This window comes from Heptranchias perlo, chromosome 1 (genome assembly GCF_035084215.1).
Source record: "Heptranchias perlo isolate sHepPer1 chromosome 1, sHepPer1.hap1, whole genome shotgun sequence".
In the NCBI taxonomy this organism is placed as follows: domain Eukaryota; kingdom Metazoa; phylum Chordata; class Chondrichthyes; order Hexanchiformes; family Hexanchidae; genus Heptranchias; species Heptranchias perlo.
In genome coordinates this window covers 83,829,932-83,853,070 of record NC_090325.1, presented here as the reverse complement: position 1 = coordinate 83,853,070, position 23,139 = coordinate 83,829,932, and the positions used below count along the sequence as shown (strand labels likewise).

The window sequence follows — 23,139 nt, the reverse complement described above, 5'->3', positions numbered from 1 at the left end:
ACAAGTGTGCACGAGCAGACACTGGTGGCAGGGGCAGCTGTGGAGAGTCTGCATCGGAGTGCGCACTCCTCTCCAAGCTCTGCTCAGCTGGACTTGGATGCTGAACCCCGGGTGCTATCATTGAGAAGGAGAATGATTGAGGTACATCTGCACTTTGCGAGGTATTGGAAAATGTGCCGTGCAAACTCTCCACAATAGCGGAAAGGATGGAGGAGTCCAACTCCAACACTCGTGGATTGTTGGTGCAGGTAACCGCGAGAATGTCTGTGATGGAGAGAGTGGCTGCCTCCATTGAGCTTCAAGCATGGCTTTCAAATGAGGCCATGACAACATGCCTGCCGCCTTAAACAGGCTGACAGTTATCTCATCCATGGCCTTACAATGTGGTACATCTGCTCATCAGCTTGCTGTCCAGCAGAGTGGTAGGAGTGATGTGGCACCGGCCCGGGAAAGGGATCATGGTGAAAGGAGACACGGAAGTGGGGATTCCACTCAAAACACTCCCACATCTCACCCGTTGCTCCACCTCAACCAGTGCCTGAAGTGTTGACTCCTCTCCCAATAGCCAAGTCTGCCCCTGCATAGGTGCAGGTGGAACAGTCTCTGGCGGGGCCCTCATGGGCTCCAAAGCCCAGATGGCGTAAGCCGAGAGCATCTCATCAGTCAGGGCAGGTATCTGAGCAACCTGCCACTACCTCTGCTGAAGCCTCAGGGGATGCACCATGTAGAAGCGATAAAGCGGTAGCAAGAGAAAGGCTAAGCAATTGTAGTTCACAAAGGGTATGCACAAGGGCATGTGATGAGATGTCATGTTGTTCATTTATATATTTTGTTTGTTATGGCACGTTAAATTTAATCATTATCACCACTGCCATGTCTTGGCCATTATTGCATCCCGTGTGTGAATTCGCCCTTTCATTTGCTTCATCATGAATGCCAAGACATAATGACACCTGGGTGCGCAATGGGTGTATGCGTGGTTGAAGGACAGTTTAGTGCAAAGGGGAGGGGGTGTTGGTGGTGGTGGTGGTTCTTCCCGACGGCTTAAGTGGCACAAAGTCTTCAATTTGCACATCTCATTATAAGAACCCGTTAGAGATGAAGGAATCCCTGGCATTACTGGCAGCAATGTGCATGGTTGCTCTGGCGATGGGTTCCTCATCTTCATTTTCCTTCTCTTCCTTGTCATTCTTCTCCTCCTCCTCTTCAATGTTGGTGCCAGCAGAGGATGCTTGATGAGCGCATTTGACCTCCTCCACCTGTAACCCTCTCTGCTGCGCTATGTTGTGCAGGACACAGCATATGACAATTATTCTGCACACCCTTGCTGGTGGGTACTGAAGGGCTCCCCCAGATCTAACCAGACACCTGAAGCGCATCTTCAACATGCCTATGGCTTGCTCAATGACACACCTGGTGGTGGTGTGGCTCTGGTTGTATCGCTGTTGCAACTTGTTGGTGGGATTTCTCACAGGTGTCATGAGCCATATCATGCACAACATAGCGCAGCAGAGAGCGTCACAGGTGGAGGAGGTTGAATGCGCTCATCAATCATTCTCAGCTGGCGGCAACATTGAAAAGAGGAGGAGGATGAGGAGGAGGAGGAAGAGGAGAAAAATGAAGATGGGGAACCCATTGCCAGAGCAGCCATGCCCGTAATGCCAGAGATTCCTTCATCTCGAACAGGTTCTCATATTGAAATATGCAAATTGAAAACTTTGAGCTACTCAGGCCCTTGTCTCCAAAGGGCCAGCCTGTAAGTCTGTCTCCAGTGTGGAAGAGGTCCAGAATGTTCGACTCGTGCATAATGAATGAATCATGACAGCTGCCAGGGAATCTGGCACATACCTGCTGAAATCTCTTCCGGTGGTTGCAAATCAGCTGTAGATTGATGGAGTAATATCTCATTTGGTTTATGAACAGTTCTGGCTCACGTGGAGTTCTTCGGATTGCTACATGTGTGCAATCAATTGCGCCCTGCACCCATGGGGAACCAGCCAGAGTGTTGAAACCCACTGCCCTCTCGGTTTGGCTGATGTCGTCATGGGGGGAGTTCACCTAGTTGGATGTCCTGGCAAACAAGCCATTTGTCACCAGTTGTATACACTTACGTGCAGATGACTGACACACCCTGGAGATGTCACCGGTGGTGCCCTGGAAGGATCTGGAGACGAAGAAATTGAGGGCAGTGGTGACTTTAACTGAGACAGGCAATGCGTGGCCACCAGGTCCAGCAGGGAGCAGAAGGAGGCTGCAGATGTCTGTGACCACCTGCCGACTCAATCTCAGTCTGCGTAGGCACTGCTCCTCAGAGAGGTCCAGGAAGCTCAGCCTCTGCCTGTAGACCCTCTCACGTGGGTAGAGCCTCCTGTGACCATGGCCCCTCCTTTGGTCCCCTCTCTGCTTTTCTCCAGGTCCTTGTTGCGCACTTCTGTTTTGTGCAACTGCAGATCAAGGAACTGCACGGCATGCCTGCCGCAGATGGTGATGTGCCTTCTCCTCAGACGTACTGTGGAATAGATCCATTGCGCCCCCTCACTTGATCTAGTCAGTTTGAGGGGCTCCAAAATGTTGGTAAATTTGTCTGAACACAAGAATTCTCAGCCTCAAAATGGAACTCTCAGTCTAAACACAAAGAACTCCCAGCCAAACGTTTGTCTGAGAGAACTGAATGCCCAGCTGCAATACCTCACCTTTTATTGAGATGTGTCAATCACTGGTTTAAAGGGCCAAATGAGCTTCGGCTGCATCTCGCCTGTTTCAATGGCGTGTTGCAGAGCCTTTGGAGAAACGTTCAGGAGAAGTTAAAGCAGTTTCTGTTCCAGAATACACAAAGTGTACTCCACATTGTACCTAGGAGAAGCACGTGAATGGGAAAAAGGCATGTGTAGCCATCTAGGGGAAGTATGGTGTGAGGAAAGAGTAGGGTGGTCTACGTTCACTATGATTTTTGTTTTATTAAAAGCAGAATGTGCATTCATGTCATGCTTCATTAGAGTGATACTGGAACAGGTATATTTATTTTGTACTAACTTATTCAACCAGATGATTATTGTTGTAGGAGCAAAGAGGTCTTATGTGTTGTGTTCTAGGATGGGTAATGGATCAAAGGATTAGTCATTTATTTGAAGGTGGGAGAGAAACAATTAAGGATGTGATGACAAAGGTAGACTGTGCTAAGACTTCAGTGATCAGTTGAGTTCAGGTGCCCCTTGCAGTAGTCACTGAAGAGGCCTCTGAGTGATGGTCATTCTGATGCTCCCCTCTGCCTCCAAAGCAGCTCAGGCCACCTACCCTGGAACGCCAAAGTCCAGGCTTTTTTGGATGGTAAAGTTATGTAGGGCACATCTATGCAAGACATAGGAGACCATTGTCAAGGACAAAATTAATTCTCACTTGATGAAGCATGGGTTAATAAGGGACAGCCAGCATGGATTTGTTAAAGACAAATCATGTTTGACTAACCTGATTTGAGTTCTTTGATGAAGTAACAGAGAGCCTTGATAGAGCGAGGGATGATCAGACTTGTCACCCACAAGCCACTTGCAAACATGGTTTTCTTTCTTGAAGAGCTCAGGGAGAGCCAAGTATTGAAGGATGAATACATTATGACAACCTTTAACAAATCTCACATTGATGTGCAGAATCCTTTGCATCTTGTCACACACTTATCTGTATATTGAGGGAGTAGAAGCTCTTCCTCCTGACGAAGTGGACAGGATTGGCTCTAGGAGCCTGCAAATCAATGTGGGTGCCACCTATTGTACCCTGGACCTTGGGAAAGCCAGCAACTCTGTTAAACAAGATGGTTCTATCTCGCTGCTGGCTTGTTGTGATGCCAAAGTTGATAAATTCCCTAGCTTTCCTGTAAAGTGTGGCAGTTATCTGACAAATACATACACTATATTGCATCGTAATTGCTAGTACAGAGATCCCCCAGGGCTGTCTGAAATGACCTGGCGCCATAGAAGTTGAGTGTGGTTGTCACCTTCAGACAGAGTAATGAGGACAGATAACTGTGCCTGCAGATCCTCATGCAGTAGGTGAAGTGCACTCTTCTAATCTATATCTCCTCACTAAGGTCCTCAGAGGAACAGTGCTGTCTAACAGAGAAGTTACAGTTTGTTAGTCTGAGATTGAATCGACTAAAATAAATCTGTAGGGCATCCAATGGGTTTACCATCCACTCCATCACCCGTTGTAAGCTAAGCCACCTTGTGGGAATATACTTTATTTTCAGCGATTCCACATCAACAAACACCATTGTTGACATGCAGTTTCTTGTTCAGCTGCGGAACCCCAAAATGAAATTGTCAGAAATGCGAGGTCTTGGCAGCAGCTGGTTTTAACTAATCTGGCAACTTTACTTTGGAGTCACCACCACTGTGTGAGACCCATGTTTTGGGAGCCAGCTGTACTACCATGTAATATAGAAGAAGCTTATTTATAGTTGTCTTTATGAACCGGAAATAAATTGGTACTGGGCATCCGAAATTATTTTCTCAACTAGTACTGAAACAGCCTTAGTATCTGATTTAACATAGATATCAGGCATATGACAGACAGTCCACAGTCACAATGCTTAGATTGATTTGGTTCAATCTGGAGAAAAACTTTGTTTCCCTAATCATTGAGGCTGCACTGTCAGAAGAAAATGCAGCATGATTTGCTTGTGGAGTACTGAATCCTTTCAATGAGTTAATTAGAGAGTCAAATATCATCTGTACAGTCCCTGACTAACTTTGGTATATCCAGAAGTGGAATAGCATTCCTTTATCACAAGATCATATTACCAATACCATCCATCTAGCAAAGGCTCAATACAGTGCTTGGGAGTCGTTAAAAAAATTAGCTAACAACTATCCTCCTTGGTAATGGGGGTAGAGGTAAGTAAGGTCCCTCTGGGGTCAAGTTGGTACTAAGCAGGTGTGCCTGGCAATGGTAGATTGGAATACAGTCAATCCTCAAAGGCAGACTCAATAATCTTATACCTAAGCCATGTAGGTCTGTGGTAGTTTAGGATGTTGTTGATGACTGACCAGCCAGCTTGGCTCACTGATGGGATCTAGAACTGTAGATCTGTAACTGGGACTCGATTTTTCCTGCATGGTGTCTGATAATCAGGCAAGTTATTATCCTAATGAATTGGATGGTACTAGCTGGACAACCAGAGGGAAGCTCACCAGTGTCCTGTGGTAAGTTGTGTGGTTTTAGCCAGGTAACATTCAGCAGTAATCCTGCACACACTTAAGGATCATCAAGCCTTGGTTCTTACAACCTGCATCGAATTTATCTTTTTTAAAAATTCGTTCATAGGATGTGGGCATCACTGGCAAGGCAAGCATTTATTGCCCATCACTAATTGCCCTTGAGAAGGTGGTGGTGAGCCGCCTTCTTGAACCGCTGCAGTCCATGTGGTGAAGGTTCTCCCACAGTGCTGTTAGGAAGGGAGTTCCAGGATTTTGACCGAGCGACGATGAAGGAACGGCGATATATTTCCAAGTCGGGATGGTGTGTGACTTGGAGGGGAACGTGCAGGTGGTGTTGTACCCATGTGCCTGCTGCCCTTGTCCTTCTAGGTGGTAGAGGTCGTGGGTTTGGGAGGTGCTGTCGAAGAAGCCTTGGCGAGTTGCTGCAGTGCATCCTGTGGATGGTACACACTGCAGCCACAGTGTGCCGGTAATGAAGGGAGTGAATGTTTAGGGTGGTGGATGGGGTGCCAATCAAGCGGGCTGCTTTGTCCTGGATGGTGTCAAGCTTCTTGAGTGTTGTTGGAGCTGCACTCGTCAGACAAGTGGAGAGTATTCCATCACACTCCTGACTTACTGGACTTAGGTAAGTGGTGTGTTCCCCTATGGAGAGAGTGTGCACTCTAGATCAAGATAACAGAAACTCTACTTATGTAGATTCCTCAGCAATTTGGTTTGTGGATTCAAATATGATGACTGGTTTCTGCACATGTTAATATACAGCTGATCAAAACATAAGTCTGGGAATCCTTCAAACCATAGATGGTTTCACTTAGTTTGCACTCACTGTGTAGGTTATTTACACTTTTATATCGAACTGGTGCTGCTGCCTCCCAACGTGCCTAGTCGCAGCTAGTGGCAACACCAAAGTAAACTTGCTTGATTTGCTAAGGCTGGCAGCCAGGAACACAATGAAAAAAGCTGGTCTCACGGCTGCCTGCCTTAGCGAATATGATCAGCTTATTTTGGTTTTGCCAATAACTGCATAACAACAACAAACAACTTACATTTATATAGCGCCTTTAACATAGTAAAACATCCTAAGGCGCATCACAGGAACAATTTTCAAACAAAATTTGACACCGAGCTGCATAAGGAGATATTAGGACAGGTGAGCAAAAGCTTGGTCAAAGAGGTAGGTTGTAAGGAGCATCTTAAAGGTGGAGGGAGAGATAGAGAAGAGGAGAGGTTTAGGAAGGAAATTCCTGAGCTTAGGGCCTAGGCAGCTGAAGGCATGGCCGCCAATGGTGGAGCGATTAAAATCGACAATGCGCAAGAAGCAAGAATTGGAGGAGCGCAGAGATCTCAGAGGGATGTAGGGCTGAAGGAGGGTACAGAGATAAGGAGGGGTGAGGCCATGGAGGGATCTGAAAACAAGGACAATACACTGGAAACCAGTGGCACTAGCACCATATAAATGTGACATTAAGCAGATCGTACTGGAAGCGTGGGATTGTCTGCAAGTCACTGGCAGGTGATACTAAAGGTATACAGTGGTGTTCCCCAGGGGTCGGTACTAGGACCACTGCTTTTTTTGATAAATATTAATGACGTGAACTTGGGTGTAGAGGGCACAATTTCAAAATTTGCAGATGACACAAAACTTGGAAGTGACGTAAACACAGAGGAGGATAGTAACAGACTTCAGGAGGACATAGACAGGCTGGTGGAACAGGGGGACATGTGGCAGATGAAATTTAACGCAGAGAAGTGCAAAGTGATAGATTTTGGCAAGAGGAATGATGAGAGGCAATATAAACTAAATGGAAGAATTCTAAAGGGGGAGCAGAAACAGAGAGACCGGGAGGTATATGCGCACAAATCTTTGAAGGTGGCAGAACAGATTGAGAACTTGGTTAAAAAAGCATGGGGGATCCTGGGCTTTATAAATAGAGGCATAGAGTCCAAAAACAAGGAAGTTATGTTGAACCTTTATAAAACACTGGTTCGGCCACAACTGGTGTATTGTGTCCAATTCTGGGCACTGCACTTTAGGAAGGATGTGAAGGCCTTAGAGAGGGTGCAGAAAAGATTTACTTGAATGGTTCCAGGGATGAGGAACTTCAGTTACGTGGATAGACTGGAGAAGCTGGGGTTGTCCTCCTTAGAGCTGAGAAGGTTAAGAGGAGATTTGATAGAAGCGTTCAAAATCATGAAGGGTTTAGATAAAGTAAATAAACGAAAATTGTTCCCACTGGCGAAGGGTTGAGAACCAGAGGACACAGATTTAAGGTGATTGGCAAAAGAACAAAAGACGACATGAGGAAAAACCTTTTTACACAGCGAGTAGTTATGATCTGGAATGCGCTGCCTGAAAGGGTGGTGGAAGCAGATTCAATCGTGGCTTTCAAAAAGGAATTGGATAAATACATGAAGGGAAAATTTGCAGGGCTACGGGGAAAGAGACTAACTGGATTGCTCTTACAAAGAGTCAGCACAGGCTCGATGGGCCGAATGGCCTCTTTCTGTGCTGTAACCTTTCCATGATTCTATGACAGGGAATATAGAATTATGCTAACTGGTACAACTGCTGCCTCAACATAGAATTGCTTTGCCATGCATGGTGTGTATTCAGAGATATTGCATGCCTTTTTGGATGGTTTATATCATAGTATCACAAGAGAAGGCCATTCGGCCCAATGTGCTGGATTTTTGAAAAAGCTATCCAATTAGTCCCACTCCCCTGCTTTTTCCCCATAGCCCTGTAAATGTTTTCCCTTCAAGTATTTATCCAATTCCCTATTGAAAGTTACTATTGAATCTGCTTCCGTCAGCCTTTCAGGCAGAGCATTCTGGATCATAACAACACTCCGCATAAAAAATGATTCCTCGTGTTGCCTCTGGTTCTTTCGCCGATCACCTTAAATCTGTGCCCTCTAGTTACCGACCTGCCTGCCACTGGAAACAGTTTCTTCTTGTTTACTCTGTCAAAACCGTTCATGATTTTGAACACCTCTATCAAATTTCCCCTTAACCTTCTCTTTTCTAAAGGAGAATAACCCCAGCCTCTCCACATAACTGAAGTCCCACATCCCTGGAACCATGCGAATAAATCTCTTCTGCACCCTCTCCAAGGCCTTCCTAAAGTGTGGTGTCCAGAACGGAACACAATACTCCAGCTGAGGCCTAACCAGTGTTTTATAAAGGTTTAGCATAACTTCCCTGCTTTTGTACTCTATGCCTCTATCAATAAAGCCCAGGATCTCACATGCTTTTTTTTAAAAACAGACATCTCAACTTGTCCTGCCACCTTCAAAGATTTGTGTATGTGCATCCCCAGGTCTCTCTGTTTCTACATCTCCTTTAAAATTGTACCATTTAGTTTATATTACTTCTCCTCATTCTTCCTACCAAAATGTATCACTTCACACTTCTCTGCGTTAAATTTCATCTGCCATGTGTCTGCCCATTTCACCAGTCTGTCTATGTCCTCCTGAAGTCTGTTACTATCCTCCACATTGTTTACTACATTTCCGAGTTTCATGACATCTGCAAACCTTGAAATTATACTCTCTACACCCAAGTCCAGGTCACTAATATATATCAAAAACAGCAGTGTTCCTCATACTGGTGCCTGGGGAACACCACTGTATACTTCCCTCCAGTCTGAAAAACAACTGTTTACCACTACTCTCTGCTTTCTGTCCCCTAGCCAATTTTGTATCCATGCTGCCACTGTCCCTTTAATCCCATGGGCTATAATTTTGCTAACAAGTCTATTATGTGGTACTTTATCAAATGCCTTTTGAAAGTCCATATACACAACATCAACCCTCTCTGTTACTTCATCGAAGAACTGAATCAAGTTAGTCAAACACGATTTTTCTTTAACAAATCCATGCTGACTTTCATTTATTAGTCCATACTTTTCCAAGTGCCAATTTATTTTGTCCCGGATTATTGTCTCTAAAAGTTTCCCCACCATCGACGTTAGGCTGACTGGCCTGTAATTGCCGGATTTATCCCTCTTCCCTTTTTTGAACAGGGATGTAACATTTGCAATCCTCCAGTCCTCCGGCACCATCCCCATATGTAAGGAGGATTGGAAAATTGTGGCCAGAGCCTTCACAATTTCCACCCTTACTTCCCTCAGTAACCTAGGAAGCATCCCATCTGGATTAGGTAACTTTTCTGCTTTGATTGCTGCCAATCTTTTAAGGACCTCCTCTCTATCTATTTTTCATCCCATCAAATATCGCTACCACCTCCTCCTTTACTGCTACAATGGCAGCATTCTCTTCTCTAGTGAAGACGGAGGCAAAGTATCCTTGTTTACTTTGTCAAAACCAAAGACAAGCAGAATGGAAGAGGAGGGGGTGTAGCCCTAATAATAAAGGAAGACATAAGGACAGTGGTGAGAAAGGATCTTGGCTCAGAAAATCAGGAAGTAGAATCAGTATGGATGGCAATAAGAAATAACAAGGGGCCGAAAACACTGGTGGGAGTAGTTTGTAGGTCCCCTAATAGTAGCTGCACCGTTTGGTCAGAGTATTAATCATGAAATAATAGGAGCTTGTAACAAATGTAATGCAGTAATCATGGGGGACTTTAATCTTCATATAGATTGAGCAAATCAAATTGGCAAAGGTAGTTTGGAGGACGAGTTCATGGAATGCATTCGAGGCGGTTTCCTAGAGCAATACATCATGGAACCAACCAGGGAGCAGGCTATTTTAGATCTTGTATTGTTTAATGAGACAGGGTTGATTAGTAATCTCACAGGAAAGGATCCTCTGGGGAAGAATGATCATAATATGATGAATTTCACATTGAGTTTGAGAGTGAGATACTTAGGTCCGAAACTGGAGGCTTAAACTTAAATAAAGCCAATTATACAAGTGTGAGGGGCGAGCTGGCTAGGGTAGATTAGGAAACTAAATTAAAGGGTATGACGGTTGAAAAGCAATGGCAAACATTTATAGAAATATTTCATTATTCTCAACAAATACACATTCCATTGAGAAATAAAAACTCCACGGGAAAAGTAATCCTAGCTAAAGAAGTTAAGGATAGTATTAGATTAAAAGATGAGGCCTATAATGTCGCCAAGAAGGCTAGTAATCCTGAGGATTGGGAGAGTTTTAGAAACTAGCAAAGGATGACCAAAACATTGATAAAAAGGGAGAAAATAGAATCTGAAAGTAATCTAGCAATAAATATAGAAACAGATAAGAGCTTCTACAAGTATGTAAAAAGGAAGAGTGTAGCAAAAGTAAATATTGGTCCACTAGAGGCTGAGACAGGAGAAATTATAATGGGGAATCAGGAAATGGCAGTTGTGTTAAACAAATATTTTGTTTCTATCTTCACAGTAGGAGACACAAAAAGCATACTAGAAATAATAGGGAACCAAGGGGCTAATGAGAGTGAGGAACTTAAATTAATTATCAGTACAGAAAAAGTACTTGAGAAACTAACAAGACTAAAAGCTGATAAATCCCCTGGACCTGATGGCCTACATCCAAGGGTTCTAAAAGAGGTGGCTGTACAGATAGTGGATGCATTGGTTATGATCTTCCAAAATTCTCAGATTCTAGAACGGCATTCGATAAGGTGCCACGTAAAAGGTTGTTACACAAGGTAAGGGCTCATGGGGTTGAGGGTAATATATTAGCATGGATGGAAGATTGGTTAAAGGACAGAAAACAGAGAGTAGGGATAAACGGGTCATTCTCAGGATAGCAGGCTGTAACTAGTGGGGTATGGCAAGGTTCGGTGCTTGGGCCTCAGCTATTCACAATCTATATTAATGACTTGAATGAAGGGACCGAGTGCTGTGTATCCAAGTTTGCTGACGATACAAAGCTAGGTGGGAAAGTAAACTGTGAGGGGACACAAAGTCTGCAAGGGGATATAGACAGGTTAAGTGAGTGGGCAAGAAGGTGGCAGGTGAGGAAATGTGAGGTTATTCACTTTGGTAGGAAGAATAGAAAAACAAAATATTTTTTAAATGGTGAGAAACCTTTAAATTTTGGTGTCCAGTTAGACTTGGGTGTCCTGGTACAAGAAACACAAAAAGTTAGCATGCAGGTACAGCAAGCAATTAGAAAGGCAAATGGCATGTTGGCCTTTAGTGCAAGGAGGTTGGAGTACAAGAGTAAGGAAGCCTTACTACAATTGCACAGGGCTTTGGTGAGACCTCACCTGGAGTACTGCGTACAGTTTTGGTCCCCCTATCTAAAGAAGGATATATTTGTCTTAGAAGTGGTGCAACAAAGGTTCACTAGATTAATTCCTGGGATGAGAGGTTTACCCTACGAGGAGGGATTGGGTGGAATGGGCCTATATTCTCTGGAGTTTAGAAGAATGAGAGGTGATCTTATTGAAACATATAAGATTCTGAGGGAGCTTGACAGGGTAGATGCTGAGAGGTTGTTTCCCCTGGGTGGAGAGTCTAGAACTAGGGGGCATAGTCTCAAGATAAGGGGTCAGCCATTTAAGACTGCTGTGAGGAGGCATTTCTTCACTCAGAGGGTTGTGAATCTTTGGAATTCTCTCCCCCAGGGGACTGTAGATGCTCAGTCATTGAATATATTCAAGGCTGAGATAGATAGATTTTTGGACTCTAGGTGAATCAAGGGATATGGGGATTGGGCAGGAAAGTTGAGGTTGAAAATCAGCCATGATCTGATTGAATGATGGATGGAGCAGGCTCGAGGGGCCATATGGCCTACTCCTGCTCCTATTTCATATTTAGTACTTTAGCCATGCCCTCTGCCTCCACAAGAAGATCTCCTTTTCTGTCCCTAATCGGTCCCACTCTTCCATTGACTACACTTTTACTATTTATATGTTTACAAAAGACTTTTGGGTTCCTTATGTTAGCCGCTAATCTATTCTCATACTCTCTCTTTACCCCTCTTATTCCCTTTTTTAGATCTCCTCTGTACTTTCTGTATTCAGCCTGGTTCTCTACTGTATTATGAACCTTACATTCGTCATAAGGCCCCTTTTTCTGTTTCATGTTAATCTCTATGGGGGAAAATTCGATAGGGGCCGTTTTTGGGCGTAGGTAGCATGATGTACTATTACTCTATGCCCAATGGCCCCTGCGCAGGCAGGACACAAGTTTTGACCCACCCGAGGACTTACCTGCAATCAGCGTTACTTTTCAGGCCTTGCAACACCAGAAGGAGCTCAATCTCTTCAAGGTAGCTAGTACCTGTTATTTGCTGAAAATAACAGTCTACTGTCTGAACAGAGTCTGAACGGAGATCAGACATCGTACACATTAAACACAGATGCAGGTCCCATCCCTATGTTTACACACTGATGAGTTATGTTAAAACATTGAATAAAGGTTGCACACTGTAAAATCCCACATCCTCCAATCTGCACGCCAGACCTCACCAATCTGCCAATCTGAGTTGGTACCAGGCCTGCGTGAATGCATGCACCAACGTTCTCTGCTGATGCACTAGAGACCTTGGGTGCATGAGGTGAACAGGAGGGACATCCTATATCCACAGTGGGGGGATGCAAGATGCCCTCCAGAAATATACTGAAAAGGCAGTGGGAGGCAGCGGGGGATGAAGTCAATGCCAGGCGCAGAGTATCATGAACATGGATGCAGTGCAGGAACAAGTTCAATGCTTTGACATGAGTGGTCAAGGTGAGTGAGGTCACCTGCTAAATGGCATCTCCTACCAACTGCACCACGCACTACACCCTTCATCCCCCACACACCAACAAACTCTTTCCATCAGTACTCAACTCTGCCAATCAGATGCTTCCTCTCACCCTTACACATTACCACTGTTTCAAGCCGCCCACCCACAACTCACAGGCCACACACACTGGCAGCTATTCAACCACAACAGGCACATCACTCAGACACACGTCCCGCTTTCTTGCAGGAGAAGGTGGCACATATCAAGGGACAGCAAGTGGCAGTGGCATTTAGCTCACCGAGCCTGTTCTGCCATTCAATGAGATCATGGTGGACCTGTGACCTAACTCCATATACCCGCCTCAGACCCATAATCCCTTAATACCCTTGGTTCACAGAAATCTATCAATCTCAGATTTAACTTTCACAATTGAGCTAGCATCACCTGCCGTCTGCAGAAGAGCGTTCCAAATGTCTCCCACCTTTTGCGTGTAGAAGCATTTACTAACTTCACTCCTGCACGTCCTGGCTCTAAATGTTAGGCTATGTCCCCGTGTCATAGTATTCAAGTCTAGGAGACCTCCAAAAACAGTTACAAATGTCTCGGCAGCCAGAAGCAATAATCCAGCAACTAACCTATAAATCCTGCATGGTCCCTTTAAATAGCGCTGATGGGGGATCCTCCAGGCACTCTAAGACACGTTCAGATGGTCGGGGTTAAGACTGTGCGTTGAGTTGAGCGTTAGACACCATTTTGGGACTTATCACTTTAAATCAGAGTTGCACACTGATTGAAGCCATTTTCTCCCTACTTTACATGATTCCAGCAAGCGTTATCTGCGTCTGCGCTAACTCCTATACCAAGATGGCGTCTGGCGCACGTCACACTGGAAATGTGCGTGCGCATCCAAGACGCCATCTTGGATGTTGGAGAGGCCGCGTAGCACCGAAACAACAGGCGCTACACGGCTCAATTTAGCGCCCTATATCTTTAGTCATCCAGGGACCTTGAGTTTTGGATGCCCTTCCTCTCCCCCTCGTAGGGATGTGTCTACTCTGTACCCGAACCATCTCCACCTTGAAGGCCTCCCATTGTTCAATTACTGTTTTACCGACAAATTTTTGATTCCAATCCACCTGGGCAAGATCCCTTTTTAACTCACTGAAATTTTCCCTCCTCCAGTTAAGCATTTTCACATTTGATTGTTCCTTGTCCTTTTCTATACCTATTCTAAACCTAATGATATTGCGATCACCGTTCCTCAAATGCTCCCCTGTTGAAACATGCTCCAATTGCCCCACTTCATTCTCCAGAACTAGATCCAGCACTGTTTCCTTCCTGGTTGGGATGGAAACACACAGAAAGTTCTCGAACACATTTCAGGGATTCCTCCCCCTCTTTGCCCTTTACACTGTTCCTGTTCCAGTCTATAATGGGATAAATGAAGTCCCCCATTATCACTACTCTATAGTTCTTGCATCTTTCTGTAATTTGCCTGCAAATGTCCTCCTCTATCTCCTTCCTACTATTTGGTGGCCTATAGTATACACCCAGTACTGTAATAGCTCTTCTATTGTTCCTTAATTCTAACCGAATAGATTCTGTCTTTAACCTCCATCAATTACATCATCCCTTTCCAGTGCTATAATAGTTTCTTTGATCAATACTTCCACCCCCACCTCCTTTCTTTCCATCCCTTTCTTTCCTGAATACCTAGTAGCCAGGAATATTAAGTACCCAATCCTCCCCTTCTTTGAGCCAGGTCTCTGTTAATGCCACTATATCATAGTCCCACATGGTGACTTGAGCCTGTGGCTCACCAACCTTATTTACCACGCTATGTGCATTTACACACGTGCACTCCAATCTCATAGACTGCCTCGCATTTGCCGCCTGTCTGATCCCTCGTCTTTCTGAAGTATTCTTTACCCTAGTCCCTCCCAGTCCTCTGTGCACCTTGTTTCTCCTCTATAATGTTTCATCCTGGTGCCCATTCCCTGCCAAATTAATTTAAAACCTCCCCCACAGCACTAGTTAACCTCCTCATGAGGACATTGGTTCTAACTCTGTTGAGATGCAACCCATCCATCCTGCCCCAGATCTGCTCCCAATGCCCCAGGAATCTGAAGCCCTCCCTCCTGCTCCATTGTTTCAGCCATGCATTATCCTGTCTTATCCACTAGCACGTGGCACTGGGAGTAATCCAGAGATTACTACCTTTGAGGTCCTGCATTTTAACTCCCTCCCTAGCTCCTGAAACTTTGACCGCAGGATCTCGACCCTTTTCCTTCCTATGTCATTGATTCCCACATAGACCACGACTTCTGGCTGTTCCCCATGCTCCCTCAAAATGTTATTTAAAAAATTCCAATAGTAAGGGCAATCTTAGGGTCACTGAACAGAGCTATTTAAACAATTTAAAATTCTTTATAAAAATGAGCAATAAAGATTAGCCACTGCACTGATTGTGTAAATGTTTTCCACAGGAACTACTACAGTCTGAACAATTCCCTTAATTTTGTCTGGTATTTCACTCTTCTAACATGTCTTGATTGGGAGAATATGAACATTGTGTTATTAAAATAAATTGGTGAACTTTTAAGCTCAGTTGAAATTGGCAAATATGCTGGTGCTTGGAAATGGACATTTTTTCACTTTCTTTTATCCAGTATGGTATATCAAACATTCTCAGAAGAGATGGTTCATTGGTTTGGTAGGGTCAAACAATCTCAGAGAAACATCCTCCACTACATCAGTGTGACATTCTCTTATTCTTAGTTTAATTTGGCCCAGACTGATGTCAACAAGAGTAATTTCTGCTGGGTGTAAGTGTCCACGGTGAAATGAGTTTGGACTAATTTCAGCTCAATTCTTAGTGCGCATGAATTCACAGTGTAAATCTGGCACCGAGATGGCAGTCAGACTTAGAGGTCACAAGGACAGCTTGTGCAGACAAAGGAACATAAGAACATAAGAAAGTAGGCCATATGGCCCTTCGAGTCTGCTCCGCCATTCAATCAGATCACGGCTGATCTTCAACCTCACCTCCACTTTCCTGCCTGATCCACATATTCCCTTGATTCCCCTAGAGTCCAAAAATCTATCTATCTCAGCCTTGAATATACTCAACGACTCAGCATCCACAGTCCTCTGGCGTAGAGAATTCCAAAGATTCACAACCCTTTGAGTGAAGAAATTCCTCCTCATCTCAATCTTAAATGGCCGCCCCCTTATCCTGCGACTATGCCCCCTAGTTCTAGACTCTCCAGTCAGGGGACATTGCCCCTCAGAATCTTACATGTTTCAATGAGATCACCTCTCAATCTTCTAAACTCCAGAGAGTACAGGCCCATTCTACTCAACCTCTCCTCATAGGACAAACCTCTCATCCCAGGAATCAACCTAGTGAAACTTTGTTGCATCGCCAGTAAGGCAAGTATATCCTTCCTTAGATAAGGAGACCAAAACTACGCAGTACTCCAGGGGAGGTCTCACCATAGCCCTGTACAATTGTAGTAAGACTTCCTTACTCTTGTACTCCAACCCCCATGCAATAAAGGCCAACATGCCATTTGCCTTCCTACTTGCTTGCTGAAAATGCATGCTAACTTTTTGTGTTTCTTGTATGAGGACACCCATCTCTCTGCGCACCAACATTTATTAGTTTCTCACCATTTAAAAAATATTCTGTTTTTCTAGTCTTCCTACCAAAATGAATAACCTCACATTTTCCCACATTATACTCCATCTGCCACCTTCTTGCCCACTCATTTAACCTGTCTATATCCCTTTGCAGACTCTTTGTGTCCTCCTTAGAGCTTACTTTCCCACGTAGCAAACCTGGATACACTCAGTCGCTTCATCTAAGTCATTAATGTAGATTGTAAATAGCTGAGGCCCAAGCACCAATCCTTGCGGCACCCCACTAGTTACAGCCCGCCAACCTGAAAATGACCCGTTTATCCCTACTCTCTGTTTTCTGTCCTTTAACCAATCCTCTATCCATGCTAATATGTTACCCCCAACCTCATGAGCCCTTATCTTTTATGTGGCACCTTATCGAATGTCTTTTTGAAAATCCAATTATACTACATCCACTGGTTTCCCTTTATCTACCCTGCTAGCTACATCCTCAAAAAACTCTGATAAATTTGTCAAACACGATTTCCCTTTCATAAAATCATGTTGACTCTGCTTAATCATATTATGATTATCTAGGTGCCCTGATACCACATCCTTAATAATGGATTCCAGCATTTTCCCAATGACTGATGTCAGGCTAACTGGCCTATAGTTCCCCGTTTTCTCCCTCCCTCCTTTTTTGAATAGCGGGGTTACATTTGCTACCTTTCAATCCACTGGCCCATTCTAGAATCTGGGGAATTTTTGAAGATCACAACCAATGCATCCACTTTCTCTGCAGCCACCTCTTTTAAAACCCTAGGATGTAAGCCATCAGGTCCAGGGGATTTATCGGCTTTTAGTCCTGTTAGTTTCTCAAGTACTTTTCTCCTACTAATATTAATTACTTTAAGTTCTTCACTCTCATTAGTCCCTTGGTTCCCAACTATTTCTGGCATGTTTTTTGTGTCTTCTACTGTGAAGACAGATACAAAATATTTGTTGAAAGCATCTGCCATTTCCTGATTCCCCATTATAATTTCTCCTGTCTCAGCTTCTAAGGGACCCACATTTACTTTTGCTACTCTCTTCCTTTTTACATACTTGTAGAAGCTCTTATAATCCGTTTTTATATTTCTTGCTAGTTTACTTTCATATTCTATTTTCTCCCTTTTTATCAATTTTTTGGTCGTCCATTGCTGGTTTTAAAACTCTCCCAATCCTCAGGTTTACTACTCTTCTTGGCAACATTATAGGCCTCTTCTTTTAATCTAATACTATCCTTAACTTCTTTAGTTAGCCACGGATGGATCACTTTTCCTATGGAGGGAGTTTTTATTTCTCAATGGAATGTGTATTTGTTGAGAATATTGAAATATTTCTTTAAATGTTTGCCATTGTTTGTCAACCGTCATACCCTTTAATTTAATTTCCCTATCTACCTTAGCCAACTTGCCCCTCATACCTATATAATTGGCTTTATTTAAGTTTAAGACTCCAGTTTCAGACCTAAGTACGTCACTCTCAAACTCAATGTGAAATTCTATCATATTATGATCACTCTTCCCCAGAGGATCCTTTACTGTGAGATTACTAATTAACCCTGTCTCATTACACCATACAAGATCTAAAATAGCCTGTTCCCTGGTTGGTTCCATGACATATTGTTCACAATGTTGCTGTGGTTGGGGAGGGTGGGGTTTACTCTGTATCTGCCATATGGTATATATGTCCTGGGAGTGCTTGATATAGACACTGGTTATACAAGTGCAAAATGTTTAATTCTGCAGCAATGACATCTTTCATCCTGATAAGTAGAAAAGCTTCACAAAAACTTAAACACATAAAAGGTGCCATTCAATAAAATTCTATATCCTTACCTGGTGGGTGTTGCCACCGGGGTTGTATAAAGCCTTGAATTGTCTCATGTGTGCCCGTGCTCTCGCTATGCCCTGAAGCGTCTCAAACACCTGCTCCACAACACCAGTGGCTCTGTCAAATGTTAATTCAGGCGCTGAAGAACAACCTGAAATAAAAGGTATATATCATTCAGTAATTCCACTGCCTGTGCAGCTCTGCAAGAAGCATTCTCTTTTAGATTTCACATTATTTGCACTATAAGATTATAACAGAGAGCACTCCACTGGCTCAGTTTGTAAGTGTACAGCACAGTATGATACCGACCTATCTAGACAGAAAGGCCATGGATTTAATTGCTGGTCAGTGCTTAGTTAGCTAATTTCATTTGGGATGACAGGTTTCTCACATTGGTGCTGGGAAACTTCTTTGGGTAGGGGTGGCAGCAGAGGCAGAATGTGGGGAATTGATGAAGCTTAAAGTCTTCATTGCCTTTCATCCCCCCTCCCCAAAAATACCAGCAGAACCCCTGCCAGACGATTACATCCCAGCCCCTCCTTCCCAAGACTTCCTGGACTCTAAGACATCTTTCTCCCCAATCATCCTGGACCAAGATGCTCTCCTCCCCAGTATTTCCATTTGACCACTCCCATGGTCCAAAATTCTGTGAATCCCCTACCACTACAACAGGACGTTGCACCCCTCCCCCAGTAGTCCAGCACCCAATGCTGCCAAAGTCCTGCACACCATCATTTGCTCCCAAACCCCATCATCTACTTCCCATTACTTCCAGATCCCCAACACACTTCCAGACCCCCTTTCCACTGATCCCCTCCCAGAGCTCCAATACTTATCAGTGCACCCTCTCCAATGCTCCCATACTCCAAAATTGTCCTTGCACCGCCGACCTACTCAGCAGACCCTCACCATACAACTCCCAAACCTCAGAGCCTCTCTAATAATCCCAGGATCAAAGAACCTCTTCCCAATAGTTTCACTCGCCTGCACTCCTCTTTTCCTGCTACCAGACAGACCACCCTTCCAACATTTCTAAACCACATGACCTCCCCTTCTAAAAACCTCCCATCTATCCCACAACCTGGAGCATTTGCCCTACCATCTTTTTCTGGATCCTGGACTTCTTAAAAAAAAAGATGAAAAGGTAAATTCAATACATGGGTAAGCAGACATAATAGTAATCAAAGCCACTGAAAATGTGGACATATTCACACAATTTGAATCTGAAAATACCAACACTAGCTTTAATCAATCACCATAAATCATTGGCCCTGATAACATATTATACATCATATAGCATAACTTGTTGTGAGCAATACCAAGGGAAAGTAACTTTCCAGTTCTGACAAAGGGTCTACACATAAAATGTTAACATGACTTTTCTCTTTTCAGGTGCTGATGGATCTACTGCTTATTTCCAGCATTTTGTTTCTTTTCCGATTTCCACCTTCCCAATTCTTTTCTTTTTATTTGTACCAGCTCTTAGGGGTTCAGTAGGAGAGTTTGTTGCTATACTATTGTGTTCGCTTTCTCCCACAGTGTCTCACATATGAAGTACTTGATCTGAGTTGAGCTGCTTTCATATTGCAGTTAGGATTTAGTGGTGGTTCGTTCAACAGGTCTTCCTGTAAACCAGTGACCCTATGGGGCTCGCTCTTCCCTGGAAATACAGAGACGGTGTGATATTTTGGTGTTGCATCATGACATAAAAAAAAACAAGACAGCCCGTGATTCGGTGGAAAGTTAGCAATCTCAAAATCAGAGGGGCCACAGCTGTGGTTGATGACGGACATGGAAATATTCACACTGTACAGTATTATATGTTCTAATTGAGCCTGATGCTGAGGCAGAGTGGAGCTTGACTCTGCATTTGTTCTGGGCTACACATGACCTGATAGTGCCTGATACTAACAAAAATGGAAATACCAGCCAATATTCATCCTTCAACCAACATCACTGAAACAGTTTATCTGGTCATTATCACATTGCTATTTATGGGACCTTGCTGTGTACAAATTGGCTGCCTACATTACAACAGTGACTACACTTCAAAAGTATTTAATTGGCTGTAAAGTGGTTTGGGATGTCCTGAGGTCGTGAAAGGCGCTATATAAGCACAAGTCTTTCCTTCTGACGCAAATTGATTACCTTTTTTTCTGGCTGAGGAAGGAGGAAGCCTCCGAAAGCTTGTGAATTTAAAATAAAATTGCTGGACTATAACTTGGTGTTGTAAAATTGGAAAACAGGTGTGTGTGGTTATCAGGTGAGACAGGATCTGGCTCATCTTTTAAGGGAAGAGCAGATATTCATTTGAAGTAGAGGAAGACACAGGGCAATGGGGAGAGCAGGGCAGTGGGATTAGTTATAGATTGCTTTAGCAAAGAGCCATCACATATGCGACGGGCTGCCAAATGACCTTCTTCTGTGCTGGAAACATAACTAGAAAACACATTCCCAAACCATACATCATTAAATTTAATTTATAGAATGTGATAAGGTTACATTTGTTGGAGACTCAATCCTTTGCAAACATAGCACAATTTAATTGACAGTAAAAGTTTCATAATTTCCAGCATTGCATCATTTTCAGATTTTAACCTTGGGGGAGGGCGTCTTTGCAGATTACTGTGGAAAACTCCAAATAGTAAAATGAAAACCCATCATTTTGTGGAATTGCATAAAATAAATATCAGAGCAAACAGAGAAGGGATTATTTTGCTGTGTAATACATTCTTACATTTACTGAACTATAACTCCTCAGGTGCTTTTATATTGTTGCTTAGTTAGTTCAGATTGTGGAATGCCAGTGAGTCTGCAATTCTGCACACAGGATAAGGGTCTTTAGCAGTTTTTTGCCGCTCTTCTGCAACCCAAACTAAACAAGCAGCAATGTAAATGCACCTTTAGCCAGCTGCTGTCGCTTTACAACACATTTCACCACATGCTTCATATCTGCCACTCCTGTTACCGTTGCCTAGATTTGCAAATGGGGACCGCTTTGTGAAGCCTGTCTGCAGTTACTATCATTGTTGTGCCACTGAGGCATTGAAGAATCTGTTATGCTGGAAAGCACTAAATATTTAAACAGTTAGCAGGTAGACACACCTGGTAAGCTGTCTCGTGGCTGACTGGGTTAATGAGCACCCATGCTGAGCGCTTGACATTCAGCTGAATGATAGATGATACTTAAAAGCACTTTCAAATTAATTTCCCCAGCCCGGAATCAGATTAATGGGATCACAATGCATTCTTAAAATACCGATCAGCCTCGTATCACTCAAGTGTTGGGAACCTCCCTTTGTTACTCCATAATACACCTGTCAAGAGTGCTTCATTTCTGAAATTACATTTCTAGCTAATACCACAGTGAAAGTGGGTAATATTACTTACGAAAAGAGTCAGCAATTGACTGAGATGACAAAATAATTGGATTACAATTTCAATGACAACCTTGTATAACAGAGACAGTTCTGACATTTATGGGTACTTCCAGCTGGGATCAGTGTGGTTTGATTACATTCCACTGACTGTAACTAGGAACAAAAGGCAACAGTTTGTATATATATATGTATATATACACACACATACATGTATATACACACATGTATACACACATACATACACACACGCATACACACACGTATACACACACGTATACACACACACACGTATACACACACACACGTATACACACACGTATACACACACATACGCATACACACACACGTATACACACACACGTATACACACACATACACACACACATACGCATACACACACATACACACACACATACGCATACACACACACGTATACACACACATACACACACACATACACACACATACACACACACATACACACACACATACATGTATACACACACACATATACACACACACGTATACACACACATACATATACACACACACGTATACACACACATACATATACACACACACGTATACACACACACGTATACACACATACATGTACACACACGTATACACACATACATGTACACACACGTATACACACACATACATGTATACACACACGTATACACACACGTATACACACACACATGTATACACACACGTACACACACACATACATGTATACACACATGTACACACACACATACATGTATACACACACGTATACACACACATACATGTATACACACACGTATACACACACATACATGTATACACACATACATGTATACACACACGTACACACATACATGTATACACACACGTATACACACATACATGTATACACACACGTATACACACACATACATGTATACACACACGTATACACACACATACATGTATACACACACGTATACACACACATACATGTATACACACACCTATACACACACATACATGTATACACACACATACATGTATGCACACACGTATACACACACATACATGTATGCACACACGTATACACACACATATACATGTATACACACATGTATACACACATACACGTATACACACATACACGTATACACACGTATACACATACACGTATACACACACGTATACACACACATACACGGATACACACACATACACACACATACACGTATACACACACGTATACACACACATACGTATATACACACACACGTACATACACACACACGTACATACACACACACGTACACACACACACGTACGTACACACACACGTACATACACACGAATATACATACACACGTACGTACACACACGTACGTACACAGACGTACGTACACGTACATACGC

General features: G+C 43.4%; 1 protein-coding gene across 3 annotated transcripts in view; it reads right to left on the bottom strand.

The window, feature by feature from the left end:
* Positions 1-23,139, bottom strand: part of scfd2 (sec1 family domain containing 2) — a 364,834-nt gene that overhangs the window by 51,122 nt on the left and 290,573 nt on the right. For all 3 annotated transcript variants that reach the window (XM_067987552.1, XM_067987562.1, XM_067987541.1), the window contains exon 6: positions 18,361-18,506. In XM_067987552.1, the coding sequence (XP_067843653.1) occupies positions 18,361-18,506 (146 nt within the window). The remainder of the gene's footprint in view (positions 1-18,360; positions 18,507-23,139) is intronic.